Below are 17,277 nucleotides of genomic sequence, written 5' to 3' on the forward strand. Positions count from 1 at the left end.
TGATTTCAGATCATCGTTGTGGCAAAATACCTGTAGTTTCACATGGAACCTGCAAGGTATACCAGAGAAAGGTCATTTTCACTTGCAAGAAAGGATATGCACTTCTGGGATCAAATGTTGTTTTCTGTACTGCCAGAGGTTTCTGGAGCTCTATCCCACTGTGTTTTCGTAAGTATATTAATGGACCAGTGGGTGTTTAACATTTTCATTGATAGATTGTCCCACTAATTATATCTTATCACAGTAACAGAAGAAATCATGGAGAGTTTCATACAGATAATTTATTCCATTAAATCTGTGCTAGTCTAATAGTGAACACAGAAATTCCTAGCCTGTGAGAGGACGCAGTGAAGTAATGTGCATTTGGAAACTAACATATTGGAGTGGATTTTCATTTTAGATCTATTTGAAAATTCTGATTAGTAATGCAGAAGGAAGAGGAGGGTGGAGTGCAGGGTGCAATGTTTTGTCTAGATGTTTCTTCCATCTTTCAATTAGCCACCTAACTCCCTATTGACATAATCATTGGCAATGCTACAATAACATTTTGAGAATTCCATATCCTAAGCTCTGCATAAACCATTTCTTTACCCGATTCCTTTAATTCATTTTCCTATTTATTTAAATATGCACCACCTTAACAAGCAGAAGCAAACTATGTAATCTATGTTACTACAAGCCCATGTAATTTCTATGCCCTGATACCCTAACATTCTCAGTCTTTCTTCATTATTTGTCCATCACATCTTTCACCTCCTAACGACTATGGCCATATTACAAGTACAAATTGGTAAAGTGCCAGAGAGGGAAGTTGAACAACATTCCTTTGCCTCACATTGACTTCAAGTAATGATTTGAAGGTGCTGGTGTTGGACAAGGGTGTACCAAGTTAAGAATCACACAACACCATGTTATAGTCCAACAGGTTGATTTGGAAACACTAGCTTTCAGAGCGCTGCTCCTTCATCGGGTGCTTAAACAACCACCTGATGAAGGAGCAGTGCTCCAAAAGCTAGTGCTACCAAATAAACCTGTTGGATTATAACCTGGTGTTATGTGATTTTTGACTTCGTGTAAATTATTCTTATTCCTTCACAGCAGATTGGATGCAGGTTGGCCATTCTTGTTTTCCTTGTGTTACATCCAAGTACTTAAAGCATCTCTTTGCTTGTCTTTTCAATGGAGAGTTTTGATAAAACCATTAAAAGGCATGTTTACATCAAAAAATCCAAGTATGTCAGATGCTGGAAATCTGAAATAAAAACTGTGAATGTTGGAGAAACCCAGCCAGTCTGACCTCACAAAAATATTACAAAGAACCCTTCAATATCCGTATATCATAAAAAGTGTCACATTCATACTGGAGAGAACATGCACAAGCTTGGTTAAGCACCAAACATTAGTGAGGAGCCAGTGAAGATGGTGACAGATGGAAAGCAACAAGTAGGAGAGAGAGCTAGTGACAAAAGTACATCAGGATCAAAGGAATTGCACATTTCAGATGTCCGTAAACCAGTCAAACTTCTTCAGAAGATTGCCGTATAGTCCTTTGAGAATCTGCACAAAATAGCGGTGAATATATATTGTGAAAGCTCCAGCACACATACAGGTACGTGAGAGTGTTTGGAAATTTGCAAGATATCATAGCGTGAGTAGAATCACCAGGGTCTACTGCAGAAGAACAACAGAGAATGGATTTCCCAAATCCAAAGGCAAGTTTACTGATCAATAGCACAGCTGGCTGTCTCTAAAATAACTCTAGGAAACCAGCTGCATGCCTTTTACTTCCTTAGCCACCTCAGTTAAAAAAAGAGCTATTTCTTTGACTTCAGAACTCCAGAGTATCAGACTAGGGTAGATTGAGTTGCTCCCTTGCCAGGACGTACAGCTCTCTCCAACTCTGCAAATTACCAAGTGCCAAAAACCTGAAATTGAATTGTTGGACTCAGAAAGGTTGGCAAGACCTGCTCCCCCGTGACACTAGAACAAGCACACAGCAATGTGTAGGACTGCATTCCCACTCCAGATCTGCTCTCAGAACAACTCTGAAGCAGCAATGCATTGCAAAAGGTAGTCTTTCAAATGAGATATGAAAGTAAAGGGCTGTTTACCCATTTGGGTGAGAGTCAATATTGCTATATCACTATTTGAAAAAGAATGGGAAATCACTCCCGTTGCTCTGACTAATTAATTCCCCAACCAATATTTGAAAAACAGTGTAACTAGTCATCTCTCTATTACTGCTTGTGGAACCTTGCTCTGCAGGAATTGCTCACTACTTTTGCCTAAAATGCTACAGTACCTTCTCTTCAGAAGCACGTTATTAGCCAGGAAGGGCTTTCGGTGTTTAATCTGCTATCCACATACATGTTGCTTCTTCTTTAAAACCCTGCCTACACCAGTCACTAGGACTCTTGCGCACCCACCCCTACCTACAAATGCACACAAACACGCACACGTACTGGCGTGCACATATACACACACACACGCACAATCATCACATTCTCATTCTCTGAATTCAGGGAATCATTAGAGAATTCTTTGGAATGACTACATTGAGGCTGACATCTGTGAAGAAAGTAATCATCTGAGTAAAGATACCCTTGATAAAACAAAACCTGCAGAAAACAGCAAGGAAAATATTGCTGCAACTCAATGTGACAGGTCACAACAAAGTCAAGGCTTCAAAATCCCACCACTTGAAGTGAAGATGAACTGTATGGAAACACCCAATGGATAAGCAGTACACTTAGAGTTCTTTGCATAAGAATGTTTTTTTTTGGAGGGGAGGGGAGGGTGTGACATATTTTAACCTGTAATTTATTTCAGGACTTTAAAGAAATCTAGCAAATACCGGAAACATAATCTTTTTTTTTCTCAGCTGGGCAGTGGCCAGGACATCTGTGTTCAATTTCATGGTGCATTCAGATTCTCTCCCCAAATGTAACATCAAGCAAGCAACCTTTTGATGCATCATGTTCACTGCTCATCACCTAACTTTCTTCCAATGATATAATGTCATCATGAGGGATTTCCTACTTCATGTTGACTCCTACACTGACATCTGCTCAATTACACAACAATATGTCAGTTTTCCCTATCAAGAATCTGAATGTTGCACTCAAGTTTTGTGAAAGAGTATAGATTGCTTTATCAAATGATAAGCATCAGTAGTAAACTAAACTCTGTATATTTTTTTTATAGCAATGCCAAAATTCTATCCAGGGCCAAAAGGAGAACCAGGTGACCGTGGAAGTATGGGGCCAAAAGGTGAACCAGGTGACGCTGGACATCCAGGAATGATGGGACGTCCAGGACGCCCTGGAAAGAATGGACAGCCAGGTCCTAGAGGTGCTCCTGGGACTCCAGGAGCAAGAGGCCGACCAGGTTACCCTGGAGTAGCAGGAACACCAGGTGAAAATGGCAGGAATGGAATCAATGGGCAAAGAGGAATGGACGGCGACACTGGAGCAACTGGAGCACCAGGACCTCAAGGAAACCAAGGAGAAACAGGAATGAAAGGAGAAGTAGGTGACCAAGGACCACAAGGCGCTCCAGGAACCTTCTTTGTGTGGAGGCCATCTGCCTTTGCAGTCAAGTTGGGTGCTGGCAGTACAACATCTGGGCAACCAATTGAATTCCGAGAAGTTCTGTATAATGAACAAGGTGCTTTTAATCTTATCACAAGCACTTTTGTTTGCCAATATAGTGGTGTATATGCCTTTTATGCTCACTTAGAAGTGAATAGAAGAGGTGCACTTGTTTCAATTGTGGTAAATGGTCAGACCGTTTATCAAAATTACCAGTCATATTCTTCATATTCTGAAATGTCAACTGTGGCTACAATTGTAAAATTGAAAGCAGGTGATAAAGTTTGGATACAACCTGAAGATTCAGAAAATGGTATTTGTCATAACACTTACTTCATGGGATACCTGATTTATGAATGTAAATAGAAAGTATTATTTGCAGACATAAATTCATACTTCATGTGTATCTAATTCCAATATTGATCTTTACTACATTATCTATTTGCCATCCACAGCTCCACATCTGTTAAGTTTTCACAGAAAACCCGTTCAGTAATTTCCTCAAAAATCAAAATGCATTTAATTTAGTTTTATGCATCTGGTGGAAAAGTACAGCAGACTTATTAATAATTTCATTCTTGCCTGCATGTAAAGAAAGCTGAGTTTCATGACTTCCCTGTTGCAGGACTGGGAGAATAAATTCCACTCTTTTTAATCTCCTCTTTGCTCCAGTGATTGATAAGGGCCAAATTTGAAACATCACACTTCAGAGCCTGGATTCAGACCAGCAGATTGATCTGCAAAGCAGTAATACATTTAATTAGTGCATTCAGACAGGTCAGCCACCAAAATGATTTCTTAATAAAATATGATAAATTTGGCTACCTGAAATTGTCATTGCTAAATTAGTTTATTCAGGAGATCTTCATTTAAAATAATAAAATTGGAAAAATAATAACATAACTTATTTGAGCCTTTGAGCAGTTTATACAATTCTCTGTGATTCTCAGAATTTAGATGTGCCCCATTATGAAATGTGATTATAAGAATTATCAGCAATAGATCACTAGTGCTGTAGTAATAACAATGATGATCATTGCATCTGCATTAATCAGACAGTCCACAGCCTCAATAATATGCTATCAGTAACAGAATATTGTGAGAGCTATGAATCCGAGGGGCTTTATACACCAACAAATATTTAACATTAGAAAGATAAAGGCTCTTATTTGAGTTCATTTACTCTCACGGGATAACGGATCTTTCCACTTTAATGCCATCATCCTTTCTACGATGATCAGCAGCTCTGATCAAGATTGCTTTAAGTTAAGTAACACTTATTAGCTCTTAAAACTCTGATTTGTGTGCACCTTTAGATTGTAATCCTTTGTTAATAGAAAAAAACAAAGTCTTCTGTTCCATCCTATCAACTATTACATCAACATGTCAATGACATTTGCAATCGAGATAACTTGCTGAAGGTATCTGGGGGACTTACCCTTTATTGCCTGGACCCCAGTTCTACAGTTCACTGCTCAATGTTACTGGCAATAAATTGCAGAAGATCTAAAATACTAAGGGACATTTCTCCTCTTTTTATCCTTTTCATGTTCTGGATTTGTCTGCCTTAGAGTCCCTCACTTTCCCTGTCATAATTTTGACTGTGACTCATATTTAATATGGGTATAAAGGAACTGATCATTAATTGTTGAATTACAATATGTACTGTAATTCATTCTATCAATGCCATGAATGACCTACTGTGACACAGTGGCTGGATTAGCAGTGTAACAAAGTCCAGTAGGTTAATTGGACTGAAATAAAATTTCCTTCAATTTTCTTTCCAAATGTTTGTCGCTCTCATATGATGATTCTATTGAGATTTTCAAAGATACACAATAAAGAATATCCTGCTTTCACATGCATGGTGGCTTCAACTGTAACTTATTGGTATTGTGTTATTGCAAGTTTAGTATTTTGTATTACATTTTCTGTTCAATACGGCAGTGCAAGCCAATTCCTTTAGCAGTCTTACATTTAGTGATGTGTCCCTATTGTCAAAAGCTATTTTAATAGCATAACCCCAAGGTGTAGCAATCCTATCCCTTGTTTTGGGAACTTGATATCCATACATCCTAATGACACATGCTTCCTTAATCTATTCAAAGAAGATTACAAGGAACATTTGATGAGATAAGGCCTGATCCGACAAGTGAACACACAGAGAAACAATTGAGATCAGATTTCCTTAACACAATTAAAGTTAGCATTGTCTAATAACACAAATAATAAGCACACAGTACTTCCTCAGAAAAGTGATAGACTTTTCACACTGACTGTAATCCAAGTTATAACCAGGCACAAAATATTTCTCTTCTTGGATGCAGGGCTTTACAAGTATACAGTTTTATAAGATGGTGATGTTTTGGGACTGTGTCTTTTAGGGAAAATGAAGTGAATCATATGACTTGTTCTGAAATCTATCAAACAACAGGCCTGGGTAATGGGACTGTTAATAAGAAAAGGAAGATCCCACCAGTTTTGTTGGGAAGAAAGTGGAATGTGGAGACCATGGTAGCAGTTTTTGGAGTTTATCACTACTCTCCAAAGTCTGAGAAAGGTGTTAAAATGTTACATTATAAACAGTTGAACTTTAAACTGTCCATTTGATTCCAGGGTAAGGTACAGTTGGGGTTAAAGAATAATTCCTCAGCTTTTCTACATGGATGTAAGGCCCATGGGAATCACATTGGATTGGGTTTGAGAGGGGTTGGGTACAGAGGAGACCATTGTTAGCTTGGGTTACATGCTTTAGTACAACGCCACTGAATACTGCAGACAATATTAGTCTGCCATGATTTTGGAGAGGGAGAGTAGTATATCTCTTTAATATGCCTCACAGGAATACAGGTCAGAGCTTGTGTCTGGAGCAAAAAAGACCAAATTTGTGTAGATTTGAAACCAGACTTGTGCTAGAGGAGACATTTCCAGGAAAATCCCTCACTGTGAATGACAGTGCTGGGGTAAAATGTGACAAGTGCGAAAAAGATTGGAATAGAAATAATCCGTCAGAAACTCAGAATGCCTTTGGACTGGGTCACAGAGAATGGAATGAGAACTTAAGGGAAATCAGTGAAATTGTTTGTAGGTTGTGTTATAAGTAAGAAGGGAAGTTCTCTTTTGTGAATTGCCAAACAAAAGTAGTCTTTAGTCAACAGTGTTTTCATTTTCAAAAAATAAAACCAGAAAACACAAAATCATGTCTTGTCTAAAGTTTGAATTTCATTTCTAACTTTACCGTTTTGCATGAGATTTGAATCAATGTGAAATGGAACACAGCTGCATTTTCCTTCAACAAAATTAAATAAGATAGGGGCAAAAATAGGGCAGGAACTATGTCCAAAGAAAGGAGCTGGTAGGAGAAAAACAATACTTTCTGGTGGATGATCAGGCATTTAAGCTTATATGCTGATCTTGTTGACTGTGACAATGAGTAGAGTTGAAAATAAATTTAGTGAGTGAATGCAGAAGGCATTTATTGTATGTACAAAAGAATATAAATTGTAAGAGGAAATTTGAAATGCAGGTACTTTCGATCAGATATTTTCTCTCATAAGTGAGGTTGGAGGCATTGTTTCTGTCAAGCACACCCCAGCAAGAGGACTACATTTGATGAAGGCAGGCGTCTCTGACGAGACGTTGGTGAGAGTAAGGTATTGTCACAAGGTTGGCTTCCTGGCTAAAGGTTGGTCAACCTGAAGACCCCACGCCAAGCCCTCTTCCCACACCACACCTCTCCCCCCCACCCCACCCCCCCGGCAAGGGAAACTGTCAGGTTTTAATATGTTGTCTCTTGATGAGGTAGAGGACCCATGGAAAAATGCTAGTGGCAGGGAAGACGCCACAAAATGGTCTTTTTCAACAATTTGGAGTTGTCCTCCACTTCTATTTTCACAGGTAATGTGTCATTCAGCCAGAAAGAGAACTGTTGCATTCTAAGAACCAGAAGGCGGATATGTTTAACGGTAAAAGCTTTATGAAGGAGATGTTTACTTTCTAGGCAGCAACATTAAACTACACTGTTTCCCACCCAAAATGATCAATGATGTCATTGTTGTCACATGATTGGACTCTTAAAGTGACAGGCAAAAAAGCTTACACAAATATGCAGCATCCCTTCCCCATACGTCAGAGATTTCTGCAATAAAAACATTCACAATATTTGCAATTGTTTACACAACAGAGAGTAGGTAAGACATTCTGGAGGATGTTGATTCCTTCTAGTTGTTGATGCATTTCAGTTATCAGTTTATTTTTCTCATTCACTTTAACCTCTGGTACTTAGATGTACTAGGAATGTTATCTGTTGTTGTCTTTTCCTGAAATGACTGAATGTTTGGAGGTTCACACCATCTCATGGTATTGTCCACTAAGGCACACTGTCTCTCTGACATGCTCCAATTACTGTTCTGTCCTAAGGTATATCCAGGTCCTTTTTTTTCTATTCATTCACAGGATCCGGGCATTAATGGCTCTGCCAGTGTTAATGACCCATCCTTAATTGTCCACAGGGCAGTTGAGAGTCAAGCAAATTGTTCTTGGTCTGGAGTCACATGTAGGCCAGACCAGGTAAACACAGCAAATTTCCTTCCTGAAGTGTTCTAGATGGATTTTACCAAAAATTGAGATCAGTAGGTTCTTAATTCCAAACTTTTTTTATTGAAATTAAATTTCACCATCTGCTGTGGCAGGATTCAAAACCAGATTCCCAGAACTATAAGCCAAGTCTCTGGATTAATAGTCCAGTGATAATACTCCCCCCGCACCCCCCCCCCCCCCCCCCGTACAGTTATTTGTGGATCTTTAATTCATGTGATCTCTGAAACATTCTTTCTGTTTGCCACAAATTGTTTTGCATGTCTCTCACCAATATCTCTTACCTGTACAGTACAGGGGACCATTCCAGTCTGATCTAGAGTGATGGCTGGTAATTTTCTTGCCAGTGGTGGAATTCCTCACCAACACTTCTGGAACTTGTTGGAAAACATGGCATTTGGTATTTGCCTCTTGTTGGAAAAGCTGATTCTGTTGTCTCCTGTCAACAATATCTTTTGTCATGGGTGTTTTCACCAAACCAAATACTGTGCAACTGATGCTTAACCATGAGCACTGTTGGAGAACTTTGAATCAGGCAGGTTGTGTTCTGATATCTTAACAAAAATTGGCTCAGTCATTGGATAGTGATCCTTGTTCTCACGTTACCCTTACGGAATGTTTCATTGTCTAAACAAATCTTCCTGTGAAACCATTTGTGGCTTTGTAATATGGAGTAATTGGATATGTTGAATTGTGTAATATGGAGTAATTGGATATGTTGAGTTCCATTCTGCTTCAGTCCACAGACCCTTGTGATATCAACGATGGACCATTATCACCGAAAAGTTGTTCTGATAACCAAACCTCATTCGCATCTCCTAAATTTGTCAATGGCTTTCTCTGAAGATTTCATCTTCATGGTGGCAACTTCAGGCCAGTTAGTATGGGCACAAACCATTTTGAAAAACATTTGCCCTTCAAAAGGTCCAGCATAATCAAGATAGATTCTTTGCCAGGGCCTTTCTGGCTATTCTGGAGTGTAATGGTGATAATTAAGCTAGGTTGCAAACTCTTGCACAAGCTGCACATACTCCCACCTCCTTTGCAATTTTACAGTTGAGCCCTGGCCACCAAAATGAGAAGCTTCGAGCTATCACCTTCATTCTGACAATGCCACAGTGACTTTCCTTGCAGTTGAGTTAAGACACATTTCCTTAGCTTTGATGGAATAAAGACTTTTATTCCCAAGATTGGACATCCTGCTTGTTCGGATAGGTCTAACTTTGGTCTGACATATGGCTTCAGTTTTGGGATTGTTCCTATGATCTTGCCACAAAATACTATGACCATCACTTTTGACAGTAGTGGATAATTTCTAGTGTACTTCTTAAGTTATCTTGCCTTACCAGAATGTTCCGCACTTGTTCAAAGTAGAAAACATCTATGCAAGAACTGTTTGTAGTCAACTTATTTAGCAAAGGTAATCTAGAAAGCCCATTAACATTCCCATGTCAGTTGAACTGCTGGTACTTCAATGAATGAGCTGATGGCAACAACATCTCAATCTATGCATACACTTGCTGGTAGAGAAGGTATTCCTGTACGATGTCCAAATTATTGTGATCAATAGTCCGGGATGCAGCTAGAGCAGAGAACATGGGTCAAATAGCCTCCTTCTGACTGAAATACTTCAGTCTGTTAGGTTGGGTTGTGGGAGGAAACCAGAGTACCTGGAGGAAACCCACGCAGATACAGGGAGAATGTGCAAACTCCACACAGCCAGTCACCCGAGGCTGGAATCGATCCTGGGTCCCTGGCACTGAGGCAGCAGTGTTAACCACTGAGTCACCATGCTGCCCTCCAATTTTTGAGGGTTGCAGTGCAATATGAGTCAAAGAGTCATAGAGTCAGAGAGATGTACAGAAACAGAACCTTCAGTCCAACTCGTCCATGCCAACCAGATATCCTAAATTAATTTAGTCGCATTTGCCAGCACTTGGCCCACATCCCTCTAAACCCATCCTTTTCATATACCCATTTAGATGCCTTTTAAATGTTCTAATTGTACTAGCCTCCACCATGTCCTCTGGCAACTCATTCCATACATGCACCACTATTTGCATGAAAAAGTTGCCTCTTTGGTCCCTTATAAATTTTTCCCCTCTGACCCTAAACCTATGCCATCTCGCTCTGGACTCCCCAGCCCCAGGGAAAAGACCTTGTCTATTTATCCTATCCATGCTCTTCTTGATTTTATAAAGCTTGACCAGGTCACCCCTCAGCCTCTGACTGAGGAAGCTCCAGGGAAAACAGCGCCAGCCTATTCACCGTCTCCCTATAGCTCAGAGTCAGCTGCTTTTAATACACATTTCTAGGTATCAATAAAACTGCTACTTTAGGGTCCACCTCCCTTCTTACTGGTTTACCATTTTGGAAAGGAGTGACCCAGTATTGGTTGGTGACACCAGAAATGACCAGTATGCTTAATAACAGCTCTTCTGCCAACTGAGGCTGAACTTCTCTCTTGCCATTTTTGTACCATGTGGATTTTCTTCCTACTGTTCGGTTTCTCAGTTTTTGCTCTATCTTGTTCATATTTCTTCTTCAAACTTGCCAATTCAATGTGCCCTTTTTTGCTCCAGTTTCTGCATACAGAAAGAGGCTTGAGAGCAGCATAACTATCAGCAGAAACTTCTTAGGGGATTGACTTGATTTTGAGCTATGTACTGCACATAATTTTACTTCGTCAGAGCGTCAGTCAACAAAAGGGCATAAATCTAACGTATCACTCACAAAACAAAATTAAAGAGTGTGAGAATTTAAAATCTTTGACTTGTTAGGTGTGGATAAGACAATTGGCAGTGAAAACAGGATTTAGTTTGAGTGTGATGCCAGGTACATCAAATATCAATTTTCAACAGTCTGCAGCAAAGCCCAGACTGCACCATCCAGCCCATTCTTGTAAAACTCACTACGTAACATCAAGCTGTGAGTTCATGAATAGATAGCACTCTCTGGCCAATCTTGGTGTGCTACAAATTACACTTACTATTGGGTGGTACCATTGGCTCACGTACAGTTGCTGGAAGCTACATATAGTCATATGTGAGCAGCTATTATCTGCAGAGGAAAAGAAACATCTCATGGCTTTGTGCCTTGTGTAATTAAATCAAAGTTGGAAGGGCAATTGGTCCCTGTTCCATTGTCCATGGCAATGACTTGAACAAACACAATCAGCATCCTTTAAATTCTGCTGCAGTAAAACATCACATTCTTCTATCTGTCTAGATCAGTGCAAGATGCAAAATTTCAACAGCATGTCCACTTTTTTCAGCAAAACAGAATCAATAACAGCATTTCCAATGGAATGATATGAGCTGCTGTAAATATAAAACCTGAAGCACTTGGGAATGGCATAGAAGTGGAAACAAAGGAAATAGAACTTTCAGAGAGTCAATGCAGTTGAAACTGTAGGGTAAAAAACTGAGAAAATTGCAGATACTGTAAATCAGAAACAAAAACAGAAACTGCTGGAGAAGCTCAGGAAGTCTGGCAGCCACTGTGGAGAGAAAGCATTGTTAATGTTTTGGGTTGAATGACCTTCCTCAGAACTGATGGTAGCTAGGAAAGTGTCAATTTATGGGCAGAAGATGGGGTGTTGGGATGGACAAGGAGTCAACAATAGATGGAGATAAAGTCCGAAGAGAGAATTGGACAGACAAGGGAGTGGATAGTTATCTGGCTGGTCGGGTGAATAGTGGTTAATGGAGACTGTTAGTGGCTAATATGTGTGTAATAGCAGAATGTGTGTTAACAAGGCCTGGTGTGTAGGGTTGGAATAAGGACATAGTAAAGCTCAAGCCCTCAAATTATTGAAGTCGGTATTGAGTGCAGAGGGCTGTAGGGCTGTAGGGTCCCCAAGTGGAAAATGAGGTGCTGTTCTTCCAGCTTGTGCTGAGCTTCACTGGAGCACTGCAGTAAGCCTAAAACAGACATGTTGACCAGGGAACTAGGTGCTATGTTGAAGTGGCAAGCAACTAGAAGCTCAGAATGGTTTTTCCGGACAGAACGTAGGTGTTCTGCAAAGATGTCACCCAGTTTATGCTTCATTTCCCCACTGTCAAGGAGCCCACATTGTAGAAACCCACAGTAGACTGGATTGTGTGAAGTGCAGGTAAAGCGCTGTTTCCCCTGGAAGGTGTGTTTGGGCCCTTGGATACTCAGGTCGGAGGAAGTAAATAGACAAGTGTTATACCTTCTGCAGTTGCAGGGGAAGAGAGGGGGTAAGGGCTGAAGTTAGCCTCCAAAATGTTCACCTTCTTCCTCAACTGAAGATTCACTAGCCTCATTGTTGACAGAGCCCTCAGCTAGGTCCAACCTATCTCCCATACTTCAGCCCTTACTCTTTTCTTCCCTCCCTCTTTAGCAAAAGCGTCCCCCTTGTCCTCACCTACCATCCCACCCATCCCCATTTCCACCATCTTCAGTGAGATGCTATCACCAGATATGCATTCCACTCCCCTACATCAGCAGCCTTCCACAGGGACTGTTCCTTCTGGGTCCCCTCTTCCTTCACACCCAGACTCACGACACGGTCCCCTGCAACCATTGAAGGTGTAACACTTGCCCATTTCCCTCTTCCCTCCTTAGTATCCAAGGGCCCAACATATCTTCCAGGTGAAGCAGCACTTTACCTGCACTTCACACAAACTAGTCCACTGCATTTGCTGCTCACAATGTGGTCTCCTCTACAGTGGAGAAACAAAGCACATTCTGGGGGACCTCTTTGCAGTGCACCTATGTTCTGTCTGGAAAAAATACTTTGAGCTTCCAGTCGCCTGCCACTTCAACACACAACCCTGTTCCTTGGGCAACATCTGTGTCTCAGACTTGCTGCAGTGCTCTCGTGAAGCTCAGCACAAGCTGGAAGAACGGCACCTAATGTTCCGCTTGGGGATTCTGCAGCCCTCAATATCAAGTTCAATAACTTTAGGGCTTGAGCTTTCCTGTGTCCTCATCCCTACTCCCACACATCAAGTCTTGTTAACACATAGTCAGCTGTTACCCACAACCATTGTGAGCCACTAACACTCCCCATTAATAGCTATTCAGCCATCTAGCCAATTTGTTACCCACCCTTTTTTCTGTCTAACTGATCTTCTCTCTGTTTGGGCTCTATCTTCACCTATCGTTTGCTCCTTACCCCTGCTCCCCATCCAATTTTCTGCATATAAACTGACATTTTCCGAACTCCCCATTGGTTCTGAGAAAGGGTCATTCAGTTTGAAACGTTAACTCTGATTTCTCTCCAAAGATGCTACCAGACCTGTTGAGCTTTTCCAGTGATTTCTGTTTTTGAAACCGTAGGATAGTTCCCTTCTGTACATTTGTGACTCAATGATAAAGTCAAAATCAATTTTTCTCATCACAATATTTAAGGTTTAAGTTTAGGGAAGGATGGAAAGACACAGGAATGCTTAAGATTAAGCAATTACAGTGTTCACTTCCTTGTTTGTGGATAAATTATTAAAAAAAAACAAAAAGCTGACCTTTGAGAGAATGGTGCCCTCTGCTGTCAATAATTATATGACAAACCGAGAGATGAGGAGCAACTTTCAAGCTGCTTTAAAAATGAAGGGGACCTCAGAGATTGACTGGAACAACTGCTGTTCGTACCTGCCATGGTTTCAGTACAATTCTCCTTAACAGATGTGATTTGGAGGTGGCAGTGAAGGAATAGGTATACAAAGTTAAAAATCACACAACACCAGGTTATAGTCCAACAGGCTTATTTGGAAGCACTAGCTTTCGGAGCGCTGCTCCTTAATCAGATGGTCGTGGAGTATAAGATCGTAAGACACAGAATTTATAGCAAAAGTTTGCAGTGTGATGCAACTGAAATTATATATTGAAAAATCTGGATTGTTTGTTCAGTCTGGATTGTTTGTTTGTTAGAATGACTATGTTGGTTTCAGTTCTTTCATATATAGACACCACAACATTTTTTTAAAAGTTACATTCTCAAGTGAACTTTAACAACCTCAAACAGATCATCGTTCGAGGCAAACTGCCTGGCTTTCAGGACAATACCATACAACCTACTCACAGTAGACACTGCAAGACGTGTCAGAATGTTGACACGGATACCACCATTATGCATCTGGACACCTTCCACCATGTAAGTGGCAGGGAACTCATGCGACTCAGCCAACATTTTCTATCTCATACGCTGCAAACAAGGATGCCCTGAGGCATGGTACATTGGAGAGACCAGCAGAGGCTACAGTAGCGGATGAATGGACACCGTGCAACAATCAACAGACAGGAGTGTTCCCTCCCAGTCAGAGGACACTGCAACGGTCTGGGACATTCAACCTCGGACTTTCGGGTGACCGTCTTCCAAGGTGGACTTCGGGAGAGGCAACAATGAAAAGTGGCCGAGCAGAGGCTGATAGCCAAGTGCGATATCCATGGGGATGGCCTTAACCAGGACCTTGGGTTCATGTCACACTACAGGTGATCTACTACACTATACACATACACACACACACACACACACACAACAGATGCACACACACACGGACACTCCTACACACACATGGACACTACTATACACACGTGGACAGTCCTACACACACACACACAGACACTCCTACAGACACACACACTCACGCAGACCTTCTGCCCTCTCTCATACACTAAGACACACCCTCCCACACACTCACTCCTTTACATTCATATTCACACACGTACACACACTCTTACAGATACTCATAACTACTCTCCACCCTCCCCTCCCCACACCCCACCCCACCGCCCCCCCCCCACCCACATACACAGACACAGACATACATATAAGTTTATGGGGTGAATTTGTACTTGCAGAATTACATGTTACTTTGTTCAAAAACTGCATGAATCCATGTATGGTTCTGTAAATCATTTTTTAGATGAGAATCAGTCTGAGCATTGTGGCGCAGACAGTCTCACACAGGGCAGCTCACACCTTCAATACATTACCTGAGCCGACATGACTCCAATTAAAGTTCACTTGAGAATACAACTTTTAGAAAATGCTTTGCAATTTACATATGAAAGAACTGAAACCAACATGGTCATTCTAAAAGATGAGAGATTTAACAAACAATCCAGGTCTTTTTCATTATATAATTTCAGTTACATCTCACTGTAGACTTTTGCTATAAATTCTGTGTCTTACAATCTTATATTTCGTAACCACCTGATGAAGGAGCAGCGCTCTGAAAGCTAATGCTTCCAAATAAACCTGTTGGACTATAAGCTGGTGTTGTGTGATTTTTAACTTTGTACACCCGGCACCTCCAAATCATGCTTAACAATAGGTGCCACGTTGGCCAAGATAATGTATTGAAGGTGTGAGGAGCCCTGTGTGAGAGTGTCTGTGCCTCAATGTTCAGACTGATTCTAATCTTAAAAAAGGGATTGACAGAATCTTACATGGATTCGTGCACTTTTTGTGCAAAATAAAATGTAGTTCTGCAAGAACAAATTCACCCCACAAACTTATATGTGTGTCTGTGTGCATGTTGATGAGAGCGTGCAGAGGGGTATGAGAATCTGTGAGAGACTGTGTGTATGTGTAAAGGGATATAAGTCTATGAAAGAGTACATGTGTAGGTGTGAGTGTGGGTATGCATGTGTGGGTGTATGAGCGAGAGCTTGTGTATAAGACCCACACACATACCTTCTCACAGACATTTACCCCTTTTCACTGACACTCGCACACATACACATACACACACTCTCTCACAGACACTCATACTCCCCCACACATACACACCCACACGTACACACATACATATAAATTTGTGGGGTGAATTTGTACTTGCAGAATTACATTTTATTTTGCTCAAAAACTGCATGAATCCATGTAAGATTCTGTAAATCCCTTTTTTAGATTAAAATCTGTCTGAACATTGGGGTACAGACAGCCTCACACAGGGCACCTCACACCTTCAATACATTATCTGGGCCAACGTGGCACCTATTGTTAAAGTTCACTTGAGAATGTTACTTTTTAAAAAGATTTGTGGGACCAACATATGAAAGAACTGAAACCAACCTGGTCATTCTAAAAGATGAGAGACTTAACAAACAATCCAGATCTTCTTCAATACATAATTTCAGTTACATCACACTGTAAACTTTTGCTATAAATTCTGTGTCTTACGATCTTATACTCCACAACCACCTGATGAAGGAGCAGCGCTCCGAAAGCTAGCGCTTCCAAATAAACCTGTTGGACTATAACCTGGTATTGCGTGATTTTTAACCTTAAAAGATGAAGACCATATTTCTGGAGGGACAGATAAGGGTATGATGGAGCAGGTCTTTACTCTTGGGAATATCATGGAGCAGACTGAGAGTTTCCGAAACATTAGTTCCAAAACTCATTGATTTCAAGAAGGAATTAGCTAGTATCCCTCGGTAGTCACTCTGGTGTATCACAAGAGACAGTGTAACATCCTGAAGTAGTGTATTAACATCTTCACACCTTACACTGTGACTTCAGCTGCTACATCAAAATCAGCATGAAAACCACTGACTCCTTCAGTATGAACAAGGAAGTGTGGTAAAACTGTATACTCTCCCGATTCATTTTCCCTTTGGCTATTCATTTTATCATAAGGAAGGAAATGGTAATACCACCAGTTTATGGAACTCAATTTTACAGGCACTATCACTTTGCTGACTGAACATATTGTGAGACATGCTGACCAGTCTTGAGAGTAATGGCACCAAGAGTATTATGTGCATCAGCTGAGAGAAGACCTAGTCAATAACAAGTGAACCCCAATAAAACCGTCCCACCAACAGTGAGCAACATAAATGGAGGACATTGATCACTTCCTCTCCCTAGAAAGCAACATCTCGGGGTGGGTTGGGGCTAAGGGGTATGAATATAGAGATCAATGTCTACAGAAAGATCAGTGAAGCAGCTTTAGAACGTCACCACGGGAGCTCTGCAGGGGAGTGTTAAGGCCCTATCATTTTCAGCTGCTTCATCAATGACATTGTGTCCATCATAAGGTCAGAAGTGGGGTGTTCACTAATGGTTGCATTAAAACCCAGGACCGTTCGCAATTCCTCAGGTACTGAACCAGTCTGTGTC

At 40.8% G+C, this 17,277-nt stretch overlaps 1 protein-coding gene across 1 annotated transcript in view; it reads left to right on the forward strand.

Annotated features, from left to right (window-relative positions):
- Positions 1-5,419, forward strand: part of LOC140491402 (uncharacterized) — a 272,700-nt gene extending 267,281 nt beyond the window's left edge. The window contains exons 8-9 of the mRNA XM_072589523.1: positions 10-168; positions 3,205-5,419. Of these exons, the coding sequence (XP_072445624.1) occupies positions 10-168; positions 3,205-3,956 (911 nt within the window). The 3' untranslated portion in view covers positions 3,957-5,419. The remainder of the gene's footprint in view (positions 1-9; positions 169-3,204) is intronic.
- Positions 5,420-17,277: the final 11,858 nt, after the last annotated feature.

Source organism: Chiloscyllium punctatum, chromosome 19 (assembly GCF_047496795.1).
Source record: "Chiloscyllium punctatum isolate Juve2018m chromosome 19, sChiPun1.3, whole genome shotgun sequence".
NCBI classification, from domain to species: Eukaryota; Metazoa; Chordata; class Chondrichthyes; order Orectolobiformes; family Hemiscylliidae; genus Chiloscyllium; species Chiloscyllium punctatum.